This window comes from Accipiter gentilis, chromosome 9, assembly GCF_929443795.1.
Source record: "Accipiter gentilis chromosome 9, bAccGen1.1, whole genome shotgun sequence".
NCBI classification, from domain to species: domain Eukaryota; kingdom Metazoa; phylum Chordata; class Aves; order Accipitriformes; family Accipitridae; genus Astur; species Astur gentilis.
The window spans coordinates 29,806,619-29,822,944 of record NC_064888.1 but is presented as its reverse complement, the minus strand read 5'-3'; the positions used below and the strand labels follow the sequence as shown (position 1 = coordinate 29,822,944).

General features: G+C 39.8%; 1 protein-coding gene across 1 annotated transcript in view; it reads left to right on the top strand.

The window, feature by feature from the left end:
* Positions 1-108: 108 nt before the first annotated feature.
* The window catches only part of PCGF6 (polycomb group ring finger 6), a 28,861-nt gene continuing 12,643 nt past the window's right edge, over positions 109-16,326 (top strand). Inside the window, exons 1-8 of the mRNA XM_049810668.1 lie at positions 109-1,114; positions 2,405-2,504; positions 3,941-4,037; positions 4,623-4,678; positions 5,473-5,532; positions 6,141-6,249; positions 10,145-10,172; positions 13,317-13,415. Coding sequence (XP_049666625.1) covers positions 827-1,114; positions 2,405-2,504; positions 3,941-4,037; positions 4,623-4,678; positions 5,473-5,532; positions 6,141-6,249; positions 10,145-10,172; positions 13,317-13,415 — 837 coding nt within the window. The 5' untranslated portion in view covers positions 109-826. The remainder of the gene's footprint in view (positions 1,115-2,404; positions 2,505-3,940; positions 4,038-4,622; positions 4,679-5,472; positions 5,533-6,140; positions 6,250-10,144; positions 10,173-13,316; positions 13,416-16,326) is intronic.

Below are 16,326 nucleotides of genomic sequence, written 5' to 3'. Positions count from 1 at the left end.
GCGGACGCTCTTGCGACAGTCAGGGCAAAGGACGGGTACTGCTGCCGCTGCCTACGTAGGCGCTCGCGGCTTCGTTTTGCGACGCCGCCAGCAGCGCTTTATGGCAGTGGGGTTGGCATGAGTCCGGAGGAGCGGTTGTGAGGCGGCTGCTGCGCCGTGGGCGTCCTGGCACTAAGTAAGTGCAGTTTTGTGTAGTGACGGTGCGGATGTGAATCACGGAGCTCGACAGAGCTTGCGGTGAGCGTATGTGAGAAACCTCGTACAGAAATGGGTTGGTGTGGCGTTAATAAGCCGCTACAGGTGCCCTCCCGGCCTTGGGACTGTGTGCCCTTGCGGGCCTCGCTCCGAATGAAATTAATGACGGCTGGGTCACTGGGTTTTCCGGGTACTTCTAACACTGCTTCTTGTATTCATGTTCGGTAAGTACGGATTCGTTGATACTACAGAATTAAAACCTTTTTTTTTGAACGAAACTGCTATCTTGTGATTGGCGCGCTTTCCTGATAAATTAGACGTTTTTCTGCGCTTCATTAGCGAGTCACTTAACTCTTAGCTGGAGGAGCGACAAATGTAAGAAAAAAAAAAAAAACTAGGAAAGGAAAGCTGCTGGCTATGAAATGTGCCAGCCGGTCGAGTCTCGGCGCATGCGCAGTGGCGCGGGCCGGTGCCCGCTAAAACTACAGTTCCCGGCGTGCTCCGCGCCGTCCCCGCGCACGCGCCCGGGGGGGGGGGGGCTCTTCTGGCGGACCGCCGCTCCTGCCGTCCCCCGCGGGCGGCCAGCAGACGGTCCCGCGTTTGCCCCAGCCCCCGCCCCTCACCCCGAGCCATGGACATGGAGGTGGACGCCGGCTCTGTGGTCTCGGGGCTGTCGGGCGGGGATGGAGCAGGCGCGGGCCCGGCCGATGAGGACCAGGAGATGGAGGGGACTCCCAGCTGCTCGGGGTCGCGCTCCCTCCCCTTCGAGTTCGAGCGGAGCCGCTCGGAGTCCAGCGGCGACGAGGACGACGACGACGACGAGGAGGAGGAGGAGATGGAGGAAGAGGAGCTCGAGGGGGACCCCGGGGCTCGGTTCGGGACGGACGACGGGGAGCTCGACTCGGACGACGACCGGGAGGTAAGAGCGGCGGCGGGGGGGGGGGGGGTGGGGAGCGGGACCGTCCTCCGAGAGGGCGCGCACCGGCTCCGCCGCGCGCCAGGCCCCGCTCCCGGCGTGCCCCGCGCCGCCGGGGTGGGCGTGCGGCTCGAAGGGGTGGGGGAGCGCGCGCCCTGCCGCCGCAATGGCGGGGCGGTCGGGGCCTGTGGCGGGGCCGGGATGGCGACCGGAGCCCGGCGCCGCGGGGGCACCTGTGAGGTGAGGGCGGGAGTGCGAGCGTGAGGAGGGCACGAGGTGGCGGGGCGGGCAGCCTGCCCCGCTGTGGGGAGGCTGCTGCGTGAGAAACGTGACGCCCTGAGGTGAGTGAGGCCTGGCGTCTGCAGAAGTCCGCGGTTTTCGGGCAGGTCCTGTAAGCAGTGGACGTGAACTTACACGCTTTCGGGGACTTCTGAAAACTTCCAGGTGCCAATCTGGACCCCTGCTTAGGCAACGTAAGCCGTATGGTAACAGGCTTTTTATTATTACCCAAGTTCATTTTATCTGTCTCGTTTAAATGAAGCCCTTACAAACTCTTGGTGTAGCTGAGAGCGTGGTAAACGGTGGCATGTGGGCAAAATGAATGGTGTCGTTGAGGGAAAGAAAGACCCTTAGTCTGGCTTTGAGACTAGAGGAAATGGGATGTAAAAATCTAACGTGTTACCTTTTCAGACAGAGCTCAGATCGCTGCTATAGAACTTTGTTCTTTTTTTTAAATAGTAGGCTTCTGACAGGAAGATCGTTGTAAAACTACTCATGTGCGTTCCTGACAAATGTACTTCATAACCAGAATTCAGAGCAGTGAAATTTCAGCCTTTGCTTCAATATGTGTTTGTATAATCCCTAACCATGTGTAGAAACAAGAGACGGCACTAGCTACATACCTTGATTGGGGGCCCCAACGTGCTTGCTGAGCATTTTCAAATAATTATACTATTTGCTACTAGTATCCACTTCAAGCTTGCTGATTATGTGATATTCTGTTAAAGAGTTTATCCAAAAGAACTTTTCCCAAAAGGATTGATATAGTTTGCTTTTCAAATATGATTCATGAAACAAATTGGGTTGCCATTCACAAAAAGGTCAGTTCGGAAGGCTAGATGAAACTCTTTCGAAAAGAGCTGTATATGAGGAATGATTGACCTCTAAGGAAGACCCATGTTGATCCAGATTTTTTTGTGTGGTTTAAGGCTGTGATATTTTGGAAGCTGCAATCAGGAAATTTCATGGCTTAGCCCGTGTATTCAAACTCTTACAAACTGTCTTTGTTTGTAGCGTATGATAAACCTCGCAGAGTTGACCCCTTACATCCTGTGTTCCATCTGCAAAGGTTACTTTATTGATGCTACAACTATTACAGAATGTCTGCACACCTGTAAGTATCAGTGCTGTCCTTCTAAGATCTTATTTGCAAATTCAAACAAAAATCAGCTGTTGAGATGTTCTGGCTTCACAAAGATAATTCTCTGTTTGAAGTGAATATGTATTGTGTTTATTCTGTTCCTTAGGGAAAATATATTTGTTGATATTTTAAGCATCAGAAAATTATGAAATCAGTCAATCATGAAGTCAGCTTAGTTTCCCAGGTTAAGAGGGAAGAAGATGTAGAGAAAGATGAAGTCCAACTAAAACAAAAATAGACCTACTATATACTTTTTTAAAAAAAATTACTTTCTGAAAGTAGGCTCTAGGAATTTGAGTATATAACTGGGAAAAGAAAGTTGAGTGCCTCTGCTCAAATGGCCTAGAGAGTTTCCTAAACTATTGTTGGTTTGAGCTTGTAAATTCACAAAACTCAGTAAGTAGCTGTGTGGAAGCACCAGTTCAGATACAGAAACAGTTGTATGCACCCATGGGACAGTTAGTCTATAATCTGATCGATAGATAATAAAAAACTGATTTCAGTGCTCTTGTCATGTTACCTTTCCCCTCAATCCTCGTATTGTGGTAACAGTTTTTCCATTGCTAACAGAACTATTTTCCTCAAAGCTAGTAAAACCCCTTTCTATGAAGCTCTTTCAGCCACACCCATGTTCCTACCTGAATCCAAAAATGTCAGCTTCCTAGTCCTTCCAGCTACTAACACTACATAGAAGGAAAACCCTTTTTTTCATCTTTTTTTTTTTTTTTTTTTCCTTTTATGGGGCACTGCTTAGTAGTTTGATATATACAATGTGATATTCAGTGCAGTTTGTAATTTAGGAAAATGCATAACTGTTAGTAAGGACAGCATAATGTTGCAAGTGCAACTGTGGTGATCTCTTAGAAGTTTCCTGGTAAATGTTGTGGAAACGTTTGATGCGTTCAGGGTTATAGGGAGCTGATTCAATAGTAGGTTATTTATTCTAGACTTTTTCACTCATTATCTTTTCTTCCGTATTTTTAAAGTACTTGTAAAATACAATGAAAATAGCAGAACTATAATTTCTTACCTTGATGGTTCTACTGAACCTGTTTGTAGGGTGCTTTTCAGCAAACCTGTTGTCTGCAGCAGTCAACAATATTCTGTTGTCTTGGCTCTACTCTTGTTCTGGGTAACACAGTTGCAACATTGAACACCTACCTTTGCATCAGTTGGATTAGGATTATTGATTGGTAGGAAGAGATTAGGAATAATCCTAATTGAATATTCAGGAGTGTTGTATCCTGTACAGGCAGAGAGCTGCTGTTTACTTGAGTTTGAAAGTTGAACAATTTGCTTCATTTTGTCTCTGACAAATTTTGAGACGTCTGTGTATAATGGCTCTTCTTGCTTAAGCAGATGGTATTGTAAAATTGATGTGATTTTTATGGGGTTTCTTTTCTTTACAGTTTGTAAAAGCTGCATAGTGAGGCACTTCTACTATAGCAACAGATGTCCAAAATGCAATATTGTTGTACACCAGACACAGCCCCTTTATAATATCAGGTAATAAGTTCATGGCATTTTTATAGGTATAATTTTTTTTGAGTTTTGCTGCTTGCTTTTAAATGTTTTGTTTTACAGACTTGGAGTGCTTTCCTATTTCAAATGAAGGAACACAAACAAACGCATTGTGTTCTTTGTTTATATAAGTTTCATCTCGATAGTGAAGATAAAAATACTCAAGTTCTTGTTTTGTCTAGTTTGTATTCCTTTCTAGGGTTTGTTACCCCCCACGCTGAGTATTTTTATGCATTTGCTCGGTGTTACAGGTGGAAATCTTAATTATTTGCTTTGATTTCCTTTTAGACAAAGCTTTCTTGGCATGGTATACTTACTAACTCCGAAAATTGAGTTTTAGTTTCTCGAACTCTTCATGAATTCTTGAAGGGCGGTGCCTTTAACTTTACTTGGTTTCTTCTGTTGGAGCTCTGGTGTCAAGACATGAATTTAGACAGATATGGAGTTGCTGCTCTGTCACTCTTCTCTTTATGTATGTCACATTTCAGTGGTGTATTTGGCACCTCTGTTACAATTTAATGAAAACCATTCTGTATTGCACCAAAGATGCTTTTTTTTTTTCTTCAATAGGCTGGACCGACAACTGCAAGACATAGTCTACAAATTAGTTGTCAATTTGGAGGAAAGTAAGTCTTTTTATTTCATTACTGTCTAGAGATTGAAAAGACTGAACAGAAAACAGTAATTCAAAGCCCCTTTTCTACTCTGGACACTTTAAAATAGTTTTTAATGTTTGATTATGAATCTTAACAAATTAGCTGTGATAACTGGCATCTTTCTGGCTGCTAAATGCTATTACGGATGTGGTATGTAACCTGTCTCCTGAAACACAGGTGTCACTGTATCCAGATAAACATCCAGGTAATATTTTGTAGTCATGCCTCATTTTTGTGCAAGTACGGAAAATATCGTTTCACCTAATAAGTTCACCTGGCTCTGCTGGGAAAAAAAAAAGTTGCCAAGACTGATTCTCTCAAATGCTTTTATTTTTTTCCTCACTGCCACATTTATTTTTCTGATTTTAGATGTGTTTGCTGTCTTATGTCATTTACCTTGAACTTTGGGAGCCAATGAATCCGCACAGTCCACCTGGGTGAACTGAGAGAAATATACACATCTAGTGCGTATATATGGACTATAGATGGTATAAAAATAGAGTTGTAAAAGCCAGAAGGATACTAGTTTTTGCAGCTATTTCAGTATGATTTATGGCCAGTTTCTCTAACTTCCTCCCAGTTTTTACTAACAAACTCTTAGTCTGGGTATCTTAAGTGTCCCAGCCTCATATGGAATACTAGTGATGGCGAAGGTCTGTAAGAACTTGGAAAGTTTTTACTGCTCTGACCATTGGAAACTATATGGGTATTCTCTGCATCTGAAATTACATTCCAGTCTGTTCTGTATTGTGGGTTTTTTTCAGGAGAGAAAAAACAAATGCATGACTTCTATAAAGAAAGAGGATTAGAAGTGCCCAAACCAGGTGAGCTGTAATCACTTTAGAGGACACTGTTAAGGAAATATTTACTATACTATTTATTCTTAAGGGCTTTCCTTGAAATATTAGCTCACAACTGACAAAGATATGTAGTACTGGAAATATGGGATTCTTGGTTGTCTAATTACTGTAACTTGTCACAGTTCTCAGGTTACAAAAATAGATGAAACTGGAAGTACTTAAATGCAGATCATGGTTGGATTTTTTTTAAAACATTATATTTTGCCTACAACCGGAAATATATATAAAATGTGCATTAATTTTATTTTCTGGCCCTTAAAAAATAGAAATTACAAAGGAGTAAAAATAAGAACTTCAAAGTCTTTTGAAAGATGAGGGGTTATTCTAATTATTTGTTGTCTTACTATCAAATAACCAGCTCTCTGGAGAAGTGCCATGCTAAAAGCTAATAAAATGCTGAGTCAGATACACAGCATGAAATGTGTAAAGAGATGATTTAGTAATTAAAAAAAAAATTAATTGTATGGGTTCTTTTTCCTTATGAGCTCATCTGTTTTGCTTGGTGCATCTTAGCATCCTATGCTGCTTTTATTTCAAGTTGTGTTTGCATTTTGGCTATTTGAATATTTTAGCTGTCCCACAGCCAGTTCCAGTGAGCAGAGGAAGACCTCGAAAAGTTCTGGGCTCTGTGTTCCGGATCCCACCAGAACTTGACATCTCCATACTTCTGGAGTTCATTGGGTGAGTTGCGGGCAAATATAAGAGCAAGTGGCTGATGTGAGGGTGCTGCTTGTGCATGTTGCGCTGCTAACTGGCTCTTAGTTTTTACTGAATGTGCATTTTCTCCATCTCGAATAGCAATGGGGAGCTGGTTTTAACTTGCAGTGCAATAGTGACAGCCAACTATGCATAGCTAGATGATGCAGATAATTACATGTGTAAGGTGTCTTCCTATGAGGATAACTTCCTAAAAAGTGTAGGTTTATAATTTACATGTGTTTATTTTATTTTTAACAAAGTAGTGTAGTCTCAGGAAACTGAATGAAATACCTGTCTCTTACACTTCCTTAATCCCTGTAGGTGGCAGTACCATTAATGCTGACTATACTAGGACTTGCTCATGTCACTCTGGGACTGCAGCTGCAACCTGGGCAACAAGAGTTGTGTTCCTCTAAAGGTTATAGGTGGGGGTAATAATGTGGTCTACTATTAAGTTTGCCTGACAGTTTCCCGGACTTGAATGAATGATGCTGAAGCCTTTGCATGAGGAGTCACCTTTAGCCAGGAATTGGGGAGGGCAGAAATCCAGCCCAAACACTTGAGCTGTTTTCAGAAACACAAGAAGGAGAAATTGTATTGCTTTGACCGTATACAGTTTTCTATGTTAGTGATTGAGAGAGGGTAATTGAGAAAGGATTGAAAGCTGTAACTACTCTGCTAGCACCACACAGTGCAGAACATCGATTGTGCATGGGAAGCAGCTTGACCTTCGTGCAGCTCTTACCCCTCTACCCAGATTGTGCCTGCTTTTGGCCTGACTTTGTCTGAACAAAATGTTCAGAGAACTCTGATATGTAATCATAGCAAACTAGTACACCATGATGTAAAACCAAGCCCTCAGAAATTGGGAAATTCTAGCAGCAAAGCATACCATCTTGATTCAACCTCACTCTTTGTAGATAGCATGTCCTAGTCTTTTTATGTTATGCCCGGTGTCTTCACTGCATCTCACTTTATTCAGAGTACAGAACAAATTTCCTCCATGGGTAAATTTTGGTCAGGTGGGAGGTGGCGTGTGTTTTTTTTGTTTTGTTGGCTTTATCTTTGTTGCCTATCACGTGGCTTCTGAGTGGGACTGCAGGAAGAAAAGAGAAGGTCTTAGAGCTAAACCTCTAGGGAACAATGCCTGACTGTGCTATAGAATGTCCTCGTGAATCTGCATACCTGACTTAATTTCAGTGTTCATTTTCTTTATGCCTGACTTGCAGAAGTGCTGAATGCTCACAAGCACAGCTGAAAGCAGGGGGAGTCATGACTAAAACTGTAGTATCAAGTGTTCTGCAAACAAACCCAATCTTGGATATCTCAAATTTGGCACTTGAAGTTCTTGGATACCTTTCAGCAGAGTCTGTCTCAGGTTCTATTTAAACAAGGTGTAATACTGCCATTCTGTTGAGTAGGATGGTATGGAAATACATTCATGTGTTGAAGAAATGAGATTGAGAAAATTAATGCTTTTACATTAAGAACAGGATTGTCATAAGTAAAGCCAAGAGCCGTGTGTTGAACAGGGGAGGGAAGCAAAGACTATGTGGCTGTTCAGCGTGTGACCTTTGTGTATTGTACACTTGAAACTTAATTTAAATATAGTTTTTACTTGTACTTACAAAGGCTTTTTCCCTTTAATGAGTGTGGTATAAAAGACATGATGTAATTAGTACAGGGTCCCAGTGACTAGGTGCTCAGGCATGCTTTATACCCCATTGGGTAAAATGTGATTAAATGGATATATACAGACATAAGGTAAAATGCTTTGACTAAAATCCAGTAGAAAAGAGTAAATCTAAAGCTGTTTACCATACATTTTGTTGGGTTAGGAATTTATATGCTGTTACTTTATTGCCTTGGCTGTTACTGTATCTTACGAAGTTACCACCTAGGTATGAGTGTGAAGGATGCCTGTTCTGGGACCTACGATGGGTACCAGCCACTGCTCTGCTGGCCCAGCAGGTGGCAGAGGGAGCATATGGAGTGAAGGGGCATAGGCCCATGCTTTTATACCAACAGCCCTGCATCTTTCTCAATGATAATTTCACTGTAAAATGACTTTTAAAAAAGGCAATTAGATTTTAGTTCCAAGGATGTTCCTTTCAGGTTGGAACACTTGGTGACTCTGTAGGAAAGCTTCCTTAGATTGTCTTGACTGCTGGATTAGATATGGTTTGAACTCACTGTAGTGAAAGTGCTTTGGTTTAGACATCCACTGTGAAAGTCTCCTGGTTACTTTCCCCCTCCTGTGATTCTCAGCATGCATGGTTTTGTTTTTTCAAAGCAAGATGATGATGTCAGGCAACTTAGACCTCAAAACTAGTAAACGTGTATCTGCCTGTCTGTGAAACAAGATGACTTTTGAGTCTGTGTTGTTGTATTTGTTTTTTTCTGGTAGTTTTATTTCAAGCTTCCATTCCAGTGTTGGCAGCAAAGCAGGTAATATTGTGCAAATACCATCTATACTATGTGAAACTGTCCACTGTGGTTTTGTTACTTACATGGAAGGAAGCACAAAATGTTTCTAACAAAAAAACTACGATGGCCTAACAGCATCATCTTTGCATTTTATTTTAGTCAATTTTTTAACCTTTCATCTTCTTTTATACTTTATGTGTTTAAAGGTTAATATGTTTTCCTCTTCAACACTCAAAATCAAAAGAGTTTGTCTTGGTGATGAGAGATTAAGAAAGCATTTTGGATAAAGAAAACGTAGAATAGATTGGACCAGCCAGCAGAAACTGTTACTTTGAAAGTCTGAGTGTCTATATGGTGTCTTTAGAGTGTATTCTCTAGTTGCCTGCTGCTGTGGAACTGTATCAAAGAAAATGACAGCTGTAGTAGAAAAGTTTTTCTATGTTTGTTTCTTAGTAAATTTAAATTTCATTTCAGTGGCAGAATTTGATGATAGTATGTCTGAGAGCTGGTACATATTTAGAGGTGGAGATACTCAATTATGGTAACCTGAAGTGCCATGCTAATGTGTGGTCTGCACAAACATTACAAATACATTTGTTTGCTGTATCAAATGGTCAGTAGAAGTACAGTCGATTTACAGTGGTTTGATTTTTACTCTCTCCGGTGCAATGAAATAGTGCATTTTTAACTCTCATATGTGCATATTTGCTAATGCAATGCAAGAATGGTGAAATGTTGTGAATTGGGCTGAATTAATTGAGAAATTTATACATTGCACTAAAAGATGGAGGTGTGGAGTATAGGTGATCAGTAGTAGATCACATGCCTAGACTGTGCAAATCAATGAACCTCTGTTGAAGCCAGCTGAGAATTTGGTCACTTGCCACCTTTGTGTGTATTCCACCTTCCAGAGAAACACCTGCTGCTTTCCTGAGTTTCTAGATAGCATCAGCATTAATCCTGTGATATAAATAGTCTGGAAAGCCTGCAACCAGCCCTGAAAGCCTCTTGGTGGTTAGGCATGTTCTGTTAGTAACTTCTTAGGTACTGTCTATTAAAGTTCTAAGTATCAAGGATGATGAAGTATGGATGTTTAAGCAGCATTAATATTACAGCCTACTCCTATGAAAATGAATATTACATTGTGTTTAAAAATGGCTTTAGGCTGTGGGGGTTTTTTCCATGTCATGTAGACAAACCTTAAAGTCATAAATAGCTGAATTCACAAGAAAAATGGTGTACCAAATAAAGGGTAGGAGAAGATGCATAAATTCAGTCTAGTATTATTTCATGTGTTAGAGTTTAATGAAAGGAAGAGCCTCATTTGGAAAATAAGCTTGATATGCTAGACTACTAAATCAATACATCACTATTATAATAAAGAGCTTGAGGGTGTTAATAACTGTTAACCTTAGCAATATAGACTGTTTACTCTTCTCTTGTTTTTCAGAGCTAACGAAGGCACAGGGAATTTTAAGGTAAAAATGTGATTTGAATTTTTCTCTTATGATTTACTTTAGAAATATGCATAACCTGAATGTATTTTATTTCGTTTGTTTTTCTTGCACTGAGTGCAGCCTGAACTTTTATGAGCATGGTAATAACCAACCTTGGATTACAGTGTACTTTCAAACCTATTATTGTATAGCGTCACAGCATAGGAAAAGAATGCTTCAGAGGCTACATAATTAAAGTTTTGGTGGGACTATGGGAATGATACTGATGAAATTTCACCTAGGTGACTCCAGCTTGTTATTCTTGCATCTCTCTCCAAAGGGTGCACTACTATGGCTTTTACTAGAATCCTAAACAAAGGAGTAGACGTTGTCTAAAATAATGTTTTTTGAAGAAGATTCTCCAACTGTAGTGGAAAACTTGCATAGGTTATTCACAGGAAGCATAGCCTGAGGTATAACAACAGTATAATAAATTGCTATGTGCTTAAACATATAACAAAACAAAAATACAAATTGTCTAGACAGCACAATACACTTCCTTAGCCAGCAGAAAGCTTATTCTTTCCTCCATCCCTTCATTAACAGTGTTTGTTGTCTGAACGGTGGCTGTTCTGCTAAACAAGAAATAGTGTTTCTGTTCCTTGCTAAAGAATTTGGCTGCTCTTCCAATACAGATCTTAGTGAGCGGCTTCAGTACAAATTCACAGAGGAACTGCATATTGTTTGTTGCCTTCATGATCTCATATGCTGCAGTTAGAGATGCTTAGAGTGTGTCATTCCACTATTTTGGCTAAACATTTAGAAAACAAGACTCTATTCAAGGGCAAGAAGGAGATGTAATTTAAAATTAATCGGTACATGTTGCATTTAACTTTTCATTGTATTGGAATTGTAGGACTCAAAAGATGGAATGGCACAGAATAATAGAATGTGAGACACCTAACTGGTACAGTTAGCAGGAAGATTTTACTGTTGAAGAATTTGAGAAAAAAGCTTGTTAGTAGCTTAAATATGAATTGTCCTGGTTGTACCCTTTTACTAATTTCCTTCATGTTTTCAGCTGAGTTGATTTCTAATCAATATATTTTCAGGTACAAATCTGAACTGTTAGTTTTGATTGCAGTTATTCCTACTATTTTTAATAGTCATTATATTTGTTATGGCAGAGCTTAGGAGGCAATTTCAAACTTTCAAATACAGAAATAAGAATTTTCAGAGTTGAAATGTGAGTGTAGTTTCAAGTTAATCTGTAGAAGGGGGACAATGTTCCTGAGAATGTCTGCAGTCGATTTTCTTCATCTGATACATCTCCACACCTACCCAGCATTTTTCTTCTTTTTACCCTTAGATTTCATGCTATCTTTTCCTCTTCTTGCCCTTGTATCATCTCCCATCCTTCCTGTCTTATATTTGCCCTTCTTTCTGCTTTGTTCTTTTATCCTGTTCATCTTGGGCCACATAAGAATGACTGTAGGGCAGTTCAATGATTTTATTAACGAATGTGTTGTAATACTAAAATTTGTATCAGATACTTATTTCATCTGAAACATGCCATTCCAGTGCAAATAGTTTTGCCTTTTAAAAAAGATACTTGGCTCAAACATCGTTAAGGAGTGTTTGTGATTCAGGAAAGGGGGGGGGGGGGGCGGGTTGGGGATTTTCCCCCCCTTTTTAAACCATAAATATTCTTGCTCACTTTAGTGTTCTGAGGATGTTGAAGATGAAAGGCTGCCCACCATTACTCACAGTGAACAGTTCTATGCTGTAAATAATCCTACTATCCATAGACTAAAGTGCCACTCAGCTTACGTGCATATTTAGATTTCTGTATCATCTATGTGAGTTTTAAGAAACACCACATCTTTTAACTGGTATTTTTCTACAGCATTTTCAAATTCCTTGCTGTATGTTAACCCCCTGCTTCACTCTATCTCTTCTTCCTTTCTATCCTTATTTTCTTCACTACACTTTATATCTTCATGCTTTTTTATTCCACTTCATGACCAAGAGGTTTACTCATCAACCTTCAGAATCCTTTTTCATGTCCACCTCTCAGAAAATATACCCTGATCCATTTTTAGCATTGCTCTGTCTGCAGTTACTTGGTTTTCTGTCTTATTTTTCTGAACTGGATGTTGAACTTCATATATGAGGGGTTTTCAACTTTTTTTTTTTTTACGTGCGGATGGTGGGGACAGAAGAGGTTACAAGGTCTGTGGCCATAAACTGTGATTTATACATGCTGCAAGCATAAATTCAGCATCATCAAGCTTGCAGCAGCATGGTTCCCTAGATCAGGTCTGACTGTCGTTTCTAGCTCTGGTACCTGAATAAATCAAACTATTGTTCCAAAACCACAGCTATCATGGATGCATATTTAAATTCATGATTGAATTCAAGGGCAGTCCATGACCCTCTGACCCTTCTTTCAAATTGAAGGAATATGATGAACCTGGATAGTGAATCACAGCTGTTCAGAAGTCAACATAAAAATCCAATTAATTGACACAAAAGGTAATCCATTTATCACACTGAATGCAGTCATCTGCTCTGCCTTTGTGCCTCTTTGCTTAGCTGCCCATATCACCAGTCAGCTGTTTAAAATTTTATCTGTAGAAGAGAAACCCATTAAAATTTTTGAGGCTGGCATAACAAATGTCTTGTCGTTGCAGTCCTTGCTGTGAAAGTATTTAGAAATGATCCAAAAAGATTTCAGTCTTGCCCTTGTGTTCTGCATAGTGGTATATTTTAATTGATTCTGGAATTTCATGGACTGTTAAGTTGATTGCAGCCCAAGCCATAACACTTCTAGAATGCTAAAGGACTTAAGCTCCTTGCATTATAAAATTACATGGTTTAATTATCTGAATCGTGTTTGGTACGCAAGCCTGATTTGGGGAAAACTTAAGGAACTCTGGTACTTCAATAGTGAAATAGGACTGAAGTCAGTAGCTGGTTATTTTTAAATGTTGTTTTAAACAGCTGAAAGTTTGAAGTTGGAGTCTTAATACATGTTTAGTCCTTTCCCTATGAGGTAATCTGGAAGTAGATCAGAAAAGGGTCCAAAAATTTAAGCTGTCTCCTTGTGTTATTGGGTTTGGGGTTTACGAGAGATGATGGCTGAAAATGTACATTGTCTTAATATCTTACACTTATTCTTTGCAGCCTTTGGAAAAGAAGTTTGTGCGCGTTTCAGGGGAGGCAACAATTGGACATGTGGAGAAATTCCTCAGAAGAAAAATGGATCTGGACCCTACTTGTCAGGTATGCCACTTTTAGTGGCACTTAAAAGTTCACTGTATGAATGTGATGCCTCCACTTCAGAGAGAACATTTCCATTGTTCATTAGGGTCTAGAAGTAATGTTAGGGGTTTTTTAATGCAGTAAGGATTAAAAAATAAAATGTTTGAAAATGTGGTGATCCACAAGGAATCACAACTCCCAACTCATTAGCAACATATGTAAATTTTCATTATAATACTTTATTATTTGTACAAAGCTTCTAAAGTTCCATGTAATATTTCAGCAGATGAATTTCAAAACCAAAAGATACCGCTGTTTCAAAGATAAAACTGGGTATATAGACAGGAAGGTGTGTGAGTGTGGGAGGATGTGAAGGCAGAGACAGGTAGGAGCTGAGTAACAGTAAAGTTTAACTGAATGTTGAAGGAGCAAACAAGGGCTAAGAAAGAATGATACTGTGGATGGATGTGTTGAAAGGTATGAATGCAAATGTAGGCCTGTGCCTCCAAATAAGAATTCAAAGGAGCAGAATATGGTAACTTCATCTTTCCCAACCATGTTGATAGGAATTGCGTGTCAAAGCCAGTTTTCAATTCTTCAATGTATTTCAGCAACCATTCAGCTGAGAAGGTGCAGGAGTTCTGTAATGTGTGAACAATTCTTAAAGCTGTCAATTACTGGTAAATCAAGCTGATACTGATGTGAATAGGCAAATGGTGGAAGTTAAGTGCTGGCTTTGGAGTTAAGGCTGTGTTATCATACAGCAGTAACTGTCTGAGACAATACAGCATGACTGTGTGCCTCAGTAATGAGTATTTATTCATGCCGCTTACCTTTTCAGTGGTGACAAAGCAAATCAGATATAAACTATTCATCATTCTGAGGAAGTAATGTATTTTCATTTGCTGGTTTTCTCAGTGAGAGTCTTAGTAGCTTTCAGGTGGTGGTGACTTAATACTCTCTATCAAGTAAAAGTATCCTCAAAATGGGGCTAGAGAAACTTCTTGCATTAATTGAGTTGTTTATTTGAGGGGAATGAATTTTTTGTTGGTTTGGATTTTCTTTAGTACATCAGAATCTCAATTTTGAGGAACATTGAGCATCCATAATGGAAACTTAATATAATGGAACGTAATGGAAAGTTACCCATCTTGCAAAATCAAGCTAGGCCTGTGTGTTAGATGTCTTTCAGATTTGGCAGTCTTGAGATCATCTAATAGACATAACTCAAGAATTTTTCCCCGATGAGTTACTTTCTGCTTGGACTTCACTAGACACAGTATGATCCACTGTTGGTAAATGTTACTGTGTCTCAAAAGCTGATGATTTCATAGACTTCCTTTCTCAAGATGTTGCTTGATGCTGACCCAGTAACTTTTCTCTCTGCTAGTATCCAGTTTGCCATTTTGAATTCAGGCACAATCATTGGCTAGTTTTAATCTCTTGGTCTCTTCTGTGCAAGCCATGCCTGTCTGGAGGAAATGTTAAATCTGCTTTCTTCTACAGTCAGATCTTTTGGCTGCCTTTTTTTCCCCTCTTAACGGATCTGTACCCATTGGTTTTTTTCAGCGAGTATTTTTTTGGTCACTGGGAACCTGTAATCAATTTTCATGCCACAAATCATGACTGATTTCTTGAAGATGTTCAGGATTGTTTTTAAAGGATTAGGGAAATTAAGCAGGAATTATTTTTCCTATCCTGTGATCATTTCTTTGTCCTATGGGACTTAAGATTAAAGGAGAATATGTACTGAGCTCTCATCTTCTCATTGTAGTATGCAGAACTGAAGCTGATGGTTTGTTGGTAAACATGCAGAAAGCAAAAGAGATGTCCGATATGTCATTGAAAATGATGAAGCCTAATGAATCATGTCTTACTCCAACTTCCCAGGATGGCTAATAAAACAGAAACTGTAAAACAAAATTAAGGAGAACCTGAATATAAATTAGCACAGGCAGCAGAATTTAGGGAAATAGATTGCAAATCATATATGCAAAGAATATAAATGTAGAGAGTGCTTGGCTGTTTTTTCAGTTTGCTGTAGAAATTTGAAAGAAAGTTGAGGACTGCAGTGGTTAATTTCCTGTAGGTTTCCCCAAAGTATGTTAAAGAAGAAATAGATACTAGCTTAGGACAACAAGCTTCTCTTTAATATTACTTCTTTAGTCTTGATTTCTAACTCTCTCCAGTTCTTTATTACCTAAAATAATCAATTTTTATATAAGATGTCATGAGTTTGGTGCACTCAGCTTGGGACTAAAGTCCAAGAACTAGATTCCCTTGGGAAGCTAGGAAATTTCTTTCAGAAACATGCGTTTCAGGCCCTATTGAGCTAAAATGCATTGCATTCACAGTATTTTTTCCCCACACTTATCTACAGAAAACTTCCTGCCACAGTGTTTAATTGTGCCTTACCTGGGATTGAAAAGATTTGACTGTAAGGAGGGCGCAGAGTCTTTCCTCCTTTCTCTCCTCAGTATTTCAATTACATTCTTGATTTCATTGTTGAAACTTCTAGTAAGGATGCTAGGTGTGGTTATTTTATGAATGCAATCAGTTCCTACTGAATATCATCTTAATTTGACAGTCTGCAAAAGTATTATTTGGGAATGTTTTACTTTTTCACTGTTAGAGCTGATTCAGTGACCAAGTGATAGAAAGTATGTTACCCATTCTCCTGAACTACTGACTGTACTCGGACCTCTTTGACTTAATTTGTTCGCCTGGAATATTAGCTAATATTTGTCCTGCTTTATTGACCTGCACAAGTGGATTGGATTGAGGTTAATGAAAATGTGAAATAAGCTGACTCATGTGACAGTATATATACAAGTCTAAAAAGAAGTTTTGAAGCCACTGCCTTTGTTCTTTTTTCCTAGTCTGAGGCCTCAAATTATTTTCAGACTTCTGTATTTGAGTGTGCAAATGGATT